Raw genomic sequence first — 8376 nt, 5'->3', positions numbered from 1 at the left:
AAGAATAATCAGGACTATATTTACACTGCATGTGCAATCCTGGCTTTAGTTTAAAGGAAGATTAAAGGAATAGTTCAGACAAAAATGAAAATCTGCTGGAAATGTCCTCATCCTCAGGTCATCTGAGATCAGGGTGAGTTTGTTTCTTCATCAGGTTTGTAGAAATGCAGCATTGCATCAGTGTCTCAGCAATGGATGCTCTGCAGTGAATGGGTGCCGTCGGAATGAGAGTCCAAACAGCTGATAAAAACATCACAATAATCCACAAGTAATCCACAGCACTCCAGTCCATCAGTTAACATCTGGAAAAGAGACAAAAGCTGGAACAAATCCAGCATTAAGATGTTTTTAACTCAAATACATAGAGTCTATAATCCATAACAACACTTCCTCCAGTGAAAAAGTGCATCTCCTGTTGTCTCTCACATCAAAATCCAGACACATATTTGTTAAGAGCTGTTTAAACGCTGCTTGATCTGTGCAGATTTCTCTCCTGATTCACACCAGAACACTTTTTTCACTGGAGAAAGTGTTATTATGGATTATGGACTCTATGTATTTGAGTTAAAAAGGTCTTAATGCTGGATTTGTTACAGCTTTTGTCTTCTCCAGATGTTCACTGATGGACTGGAGTGCTGTGGATTACTTGTGGATTATTGTGATGTTTTTTATCAGCTGTTTGGACTCTCATTCTGACGGCACCCATTCACTGCAGAGCATCCATTGATGAGACACTGATGCAATGCTACATTTCTACAAATCTGTTCTGATGAAGAAATAAACTTATCTACTAAATTGGATGGCCTGAGGGTGAGGAAATTTACAGCAGATTATAAATTATGGGCGAACTGCTCCTTTAACAAATCTGTTGGACCTTAAAACCTAAATCAGCCGTTCAAACTTTAATTTCAATCATTATTGATGTGCTAAAATGGCCACAACCACACAAGAGTAGCTGAAATACACTGAAGCTCCTCCGGGAGTGTGAACGCTTTCAGACGCACACATTGATCTTCTTGGCAGAAATATAACAGCATTCGCAGCTCTCATAACCGGCTCCCAGTGCTGCAGCAGCACAAATAGATCAGATTAAAGATAGAGTGTCGGGAAGTAAATATGTGCCAGTGTCAGTGTGGTAGCGCAGGCTTGCAGTTATTGATGATTTTGTGTGTGTGTGTGTGTGTGTGTGTGTGTGTGTGTGTGTGAGGCTGACACTGATAAATGGGTCATTCCTATTCTGTAGAAACTCTGTAACGTTTGAAAATAAGCATTTCTATAAAAGTGTATAGCAGATGCTCAGAAATAATAGAACAGTTCTTTTACACGAGGACATCAACTAAGTTTGGTTTCATAATTTAAACATCTTTTGAAATGTTGATATTATCAAGCTGGTTTGTGACCAAAGAGGATGCATGTTTTATAGTGAAACAAATCAACTAACATCACAAAAATCCACTGATCCTGCTGTCAAAAATATGTATTTTCTAAGAACATTTAGCTAATAATCCAATAAAACAAAACACTAGTTCTCTAAATGTTCAAAATATCAAAAAGTTTGTTATGTATTGTGAAGAAACGTTCCATTGTATCATATTGTAAACATTATGGGAATGTTACTTTTGAATGTTCTCTGAACATTCCGAAACAAGTAACATTGAAAAACAAGACAAATGTCTAAGAAATTCCGTGAACCTTGTATCAATGTATTTGTGCAAACATTTTGAGAACATTATTAAAGACCAGATCATTCTGAATGAATATTCTATTGACTTTACTGGAAAAACATTGAGGAAAATAATGCTACAACGTTCTGAGAATGTTGCCACCAAAATGATGTCACTTCCTGGAGGATTCTGTCATTAAATAATACTGACTTTTACCAAAAACTGATATGTAAAGCATATAAATAAATCCCTAATGAGAACAATATCACCAAGAAAGTTTTAGTGAAAAATAAACATCCACTCAAACAAACGTAATGAAAATATTTCAAATGAAGCCCTACATTGTGTTCACTTCAAGATATTATGAAAAAGAAACCTAAAATACGACTTAAGGTTTTATTTTAATCATTTATCTAATATATTAAAAAATAAATGAAGGGAGCGTTAAACACACATTCTTCATAACAGGACTGACACGGCTGATAAAACCCATTTTGGACTTGCTGGTTTCAAATGAACGTCACGGCGTTTGCTTTCTCTTTCGTTCCGAACCGTCTTCAAGGCCAGGCAGGTGTTTCATTAGTAAAGCATTGAGATAAATCAGCTCCTTGCATTAAGATGAATGATAATTGTGCGCCGCTAACTCTCCAGTGTCATTTGTGTAGAAATGGTTTCTGCTGATAGATTCATATCCTGACGTGCATCAGAAGTCAAAGGAAGGTGGCTGTCGGCTTTGATTATGTCCACAGCCGTTAAAAGCATGCAGTATACAACCTGAAGGAGACACTGTGTCATGCACGCTGCTTTGTTGTCAGGTCTGCGGTCAGGAGTGGATGTCAGGAACAGATCGATGCTGTTGTGTTTGTAGACGTGTGTGATGTGTGTTGATGTCAGAGAGAGTTCTGGTTGGGCTTCACTGTCACTGTCAAACCTTTCAGCTCGATTTATTTCTACCTCATCTGACCTTTAAAAATAAGTTTTTGTTGTAACCTAATGTATTGTAACTAGCATTTTGATTCAGTCATGTTAAAAAATATTCATTTAGATGTTGCACATTATTATTTAAGTGCATTTTTTGAAGGAAATAAAACTAAATGAAATAGTTACATTCAACAATATCAAGAGTCAAATAGATTCAATGTAAGAAAAAAAAAACTGTGAAAATTAATATAGCCCAAATTCAAATATTCATATTCATATATATATATAAAAAATTATATAAGAATTTTTTTTATTGTACTGTATATTTGTATATCATTGAAAATATATTTTTATAATATTATATAAGAATTTTTAAAAAATATTTGTATATTTCAGAATTTTTATATTTAATGAAATTTTGCCCTCCACATATTTCAATCCAAGAAAATACATTCATGTCACATTTTAAGAAAACATAATTAGTTTTCTATAACGTGTGAACATACAACACATTTAAATAAGAATGAGCAATTAGGAACATGCTTTACAATGTTGCAAAAACATAACAATATTACAAAATACATAAACTGAAAATATATTGATTGAAAATGTATTTTATTGCCCTGGAAATACATTTTGAAACATACTTTGGTACATGAAGGTTGAGACTATATATTAATTTAAAAATACATTTTATTAAGTTTCATCGTTTGCTGTATATATTTGTAATATATTTTGGCTATATATATATATATATATATATATATACATATATATATATATATATATATATATATATATATATATATATATATATATATATATATGTATATATATATATATATATATATATATATATATACACACACATACATATATTTTTTATTTTTTTTTTGCCATATGCAAAAAAACTAATATATTGCTGCAAGGCTACTAAAGCTGAAATCAGAGAACCTATTTAAAGAGAATTTAGTGGCTTTTAGCTAAAAGCTCTGCAACGCTGCAACCCAGATTATTGCTCTGCTTCATCCTATTTTTGCTGCACGGCTTACGCTGAACTCAGCAGAAAACCTGTTCAAAATTCCCTATAAACCCAGAGTGTTGATATCATGAAATAGATGTGGTTTTGTAGAACTACTCGTCTATTGTTGAATTTCTGGCTTGAGGCAAGTTCTACACGCAGTGAGAGACAGATAAAGACACTTTCTATTGCAGTAAATCTGACTGAATTCAGGTGATTTATAGCCATGTTTACAGCTGCAGCCTGTGGTTTAGGTTCTATTCCTGGTACATTCACCCAAAATCTGCTGAAAATGTGCTCACCCTCAGGCCATCCAAGATCAGGATGAGTTTGTTTCTTCATCAGATTTGTAGAAATGCAGCACTGCATCAGTGTCTCAGCAATGGATGCTCTGCAGTGAAATGGGTGCCATCAGAATGAGAGTCCAAACAGCTGATAAAAACATCACAATAATCCACACCACTCCAGTCCATCAATTAACATCTGGAGAAGACAAAAGCCGAAACAAATCCAGCATTAAGACGATTTTAATTAAAATCCGAGTCCATAACCCATAATAACACTTCCTCCAGTGAAAAACCAGTCTGGTCTGAATCTGCACAGATCAAGCACCCTTTACAAGCCAAAACAGCTCTAAATAAATATGTGGCTGGATTCTAAATAAATATGTGGCTGGATTTTGATGTGAGAGACATCAGGACAACAGCACTTTTTTCACTGGCACACTCCTGATAAGCATATAATAATTTATTCTCACTGTAGGAACCCAGAAATGACTTAATTATGAGCTCTTCTGAGTCAAAGCTCAACACAAGCCAGCGGATGCCTTTAACCCAGTATCTACCCATTATTTTGTTCCCATCTCTCACTTTCAGTGAATCTGATAAAAGCTCTGGACTTGTCAGTGACCTTCATCATCCTCATCTAAGAGATCTCTGCTGTCCGTGTGATAGTGGCTCTGACACTAAATCAGCAGCCGCTGTAGAGACAAACCGCTGGAGGATTTAATGAAAGACATATGAAGACGAGAGATAAGAATGCACCAGAAAATTGTGTGTGTGTGTGTGTGTGTGTGTGTGTGAGAGAGAGAGAGAGAGAAATAGAGTTTGAGCTACTATGCAGACGGATCAGTTTACAGCAGCAGCACTTAATGCATCTCAGCTCAATATTGCTGCTGTCTGCGCCGCTCTAATGCAGTTCAGAACAAGCTCTGCTCGATACGCAGCTGTCCGCACATGACATATTCTATTCATCTAGTTACAAAGCAAGAAACATGGTTTTGTCAGACAATTATGCTGTGGATTGTTGTCTTTTCACTGAGATCCAAATGCAATATATGGCATATATTATACTGTGATATTCCCATATTACCTAAAAGTTCACATACGTACATTCTGTGGATAGATGAAGATTATAACGTATCTAAAATCCCCATAGTATTTATATATACATAATGTCTATATGATGATTTTAATATTTTATGTAGCAAATATACGTCAATAATTTTTGAAACTTCTTTAAAACAACATATATATATAAACACACACACACACACACACACACACACACAAATATGTTTGTTTTTGTAATACTTTTTTGTTTTGCATATTTAAAAAAAAAATTTAATTAAATATGTTTCTCTTTTGTGTTTACTTATATAATATTAACATGTATTGGTGACTTATAGGATGGATCATATACATGTACATGACATATATGTCCAACAATGTATTGCTCATAAATATAAAGACATATTTTTATAGTCTGTACATGCTATTAAATGTTTCACTAAAGGTTTCACATCACTAAAGGTGCCACATTACATTTATAAGCAGCATTCTAAAAAAAATTTTTTTATGAATACTTTATTTGGATTCAAATGTGACATTTTAAGAGCAGTTTCTGCTTTATTTCCATTAAAAAGCTTGAGTGTAGGTTTAAAGCTCTTCCAGCCTCTGCCGCTCTTGTTAGGATAAGTCTTGATTTCCATGCCAGAGCCACAGGGCTCTTTATCAAGCATACATGAAAGAGCACATGCACACACATGTGTAGACGATACCTAACCGGCTCCAGGTCCGGTAGTCACTGTTAGTTAATGCACTGGTTAAATCAATGGGTCACAGGCCCATTCTGACAGCAGGGGAAATGCTAAATGTAATAAATATCTAAATATAGTCATTCAGAGCTAGAGAAGATAATCCTTTAAAAGGGAGGAGAAGATGATTCATATGCGTCAAAGGTTGTGGGTTCAGTCAAAGTTCATCTGTCACCTGATGTCAGTGTAAATCTGAATGCTGAAATAAAAGCACTGATGTCCTCCCACTCTCTCATGCAAACACCAGTGCTGTTTCTGCATCTAATGAAGCACTTTGGGGTTTGTAGCTGGAGTTCAGGTGCATCTACTTCACTCTGATCCCGTGTGTATTTCAGCTCCCAGTGCGGCTGGTTATCCTGATCTCTCTCTCTCTCTCTGTGTGTGTGTGTGTGTGTGTGTGTTCAGTGTCATGCTTCATGTCCCTGCAGAGCACATTCAGATCTCATCCTCATCTCAGATCTGCCCACTGTTCCCTTCAACTGCTCACTTTTTACCCTTCACTTCTGTTCAGTCTGTGCTGTCTGTGGTTCTGCTCGTGTCTCTTCAGGGAATCTGTCTGTTTTGCTAACATTCCCATTAAAAATACAAAAATAATATTTTAAAAATTCATAATTTATTAATAGCTTTTTTTTGTTGTTGTTATGCGAATGTTAAAAGAACATTAAACATTATGTGAATGCAAACATTATTTTTAATCTTACCTTAATTTTTATTCTTCTCTGAATGTTCCAAGAACTGCAACATTTAAAAAGCATTCGATGAACCTCCAGGAAAAAATGTTCCTTGAATGATGTATAAATAATATTTCTAATTCTATGTGAACATTAATATGTTTTCTGGTCTTTAATAATGTTCTAAAAATGTTATTTATTTACTAAAACATTGTTTATGGAATGTTTTATTTCTGAAATGTTTTAGTTGGACAAAACCCTTTTTTAAACTTGTTCGTGGAACGTTCAGAGAACATTCAAATGTAACATTCCCAGAGATATGTTTTCATAACTTACTGAGAAGGAAACATTTTTAAAACATAAAAAATATTCTCACAAAACTACACATTATAACACTCATAAAAAAAAAAAAAAAATTTATTACGTTACATTTTTAGTGAAAATAATGTTTTTAGAATGTTGTCAGAAACAGTTTTGTAAATTTTAAATAACATTATAATCATGACAAGAAAACTAGACATTTGAACTTCTGAGAATATTACAAATAAATGTTTAAATAATGTTTGTTTTTTTTTTTTAAGTTAGTTAGAAAATAAAGTTGTTTTTGTGGTAAACACAACAAGATAACTGGACATTTCAACACAATTTTTCTTTTATGCCAAAAATCATTAGGATATTAAGTAAAGATCATGTTCCATGAAGATATTTAGTAAATTTCCTACCGTAAATATATCAAAAATGAATTTTTGATTATTAATCAATGGAGAGATGAACTTCATTTGAACAACTTTAAAGATGATTTTCTCAATATTTAGATTTTTTTGCTCCCTCAGATTCCAGATTTTCAAATAGTTGTATCTCAGACAAATATTGTCCTCCTAACAAACCATACATCAATGGAGAGATTATTTATTCAGCTTTAAGAATTTCAGAACTGACCCTGATGACTGGTTTTGTGGTCCAGGGTCACATATGTGCTGTGTGAACCGTAGCGTATGGATGTTTGGATGAAGCTGTTACAGAGGGAAATGCTAATGGCAGAGCTCTGCTGGACTAAAGCTATTAGAGCGTATCCCACAATCCTTCACGCTCAGCTGCGGCTCTTAATTTCATTTCTTGTGTTTCTCTGGGCAGTCGTCATATTATTAAAACAGATGCACATGCATGAGGAGCTGATCGTCGCAGCCTCTCTCACATCACCACAGACTTCCACCAGAAACACTGTGTGCTCTCGTCTTCTGACGCTCGTTACGATTCCTGCAAGCACATACTGACATATTTTACGACGCGTCAAGGGACTGCACCGCAGTGAACTCTCTGAGAGCTGAAAGCAAAGCTTAAGTGTTCTGTCATCACAAACACTGACTGCATATAATGTGTGTATGTCTGCTCTGGAGACTTTGATGCTCTTCTGAGGATCAATTAAAGACTGAATAGCTTAATGTTTTTCACCTCTAATTGCTTTCATGTTAAATTATAACAGGCAGTTCTTCTGTATGTTACATATTAATTCATGGGAAGTGTGTGTTGTATATTCAAACTGCAGTGATTGTTTATAAACAGATAGCCCCGCCCCAAACTGGTTGAGTGGAATCTCTCAGCCAATGATGTGAGTCGGGGGTGGGGCCACCAATGAATATTTATAGCGGCTCCAAAGGTTAAACTGGGAAATCTAAACATATAATTGTCTGTATATAACTGTATGTGTTTGTGTCTTACAGGGGAAGCCGTATGTTTTTGATAAAGTCTTTCCCACAAATTGCACACAGGAGCAGGTGTACAACACGTGTGCCAAACAGATTGTCAAAGGTGAGTGTGTAGATAGGTATTAATTCTATAAAAAATAAAAAAAATAATAAAAAAAATGTATAGCACACATTATTTCTTATAAATAAAGATGATTGCATTTTATCTGAATATCAACATTTGTCAGATTTAGTCAGTGGAAAGATGTAAACTGCTTTAATTTTGTGGAAAATAGTGATCTGTGACACTGTATTGTGT

General features: G+C 34.6%; 1 protein-coding gene across 1 annotated transcript in view; it reads left to right on the top strand.

Annotated features, from left to right (window-relative positions):
* Positions 1-8376, top strand: part of kif5ab (kinesin family member 5A, b) — a 32847-nt gene that overhangs the window by 1164 nt on the left and 23307 nt on the right. Inside the window, 1 exon segment of the mRNA XM_042726695.1 lies at positions 8094-8185. Within this exon segment, the coding sequence (XP_042582629.1) occupies positions 8094-8185 (92 nt within the window).

Source organism: Cyprinus carpio, chromosome B6 (genome assembly GCF_018340385.1).
Source record: "Cyprinus carpio isolate SPL01 chromosome B6, ASM1834038v1, whole genome shotgun sequence".
NCBI lineage: Eukaryota > Metazoa > Chordata > Actinopteri > Cypriniformes > Cyprinidae > Cyprinus > Cyprinus carpio.
This window is presented reverse-complemented; position numbering and strand designations above follow the sequence as displayed.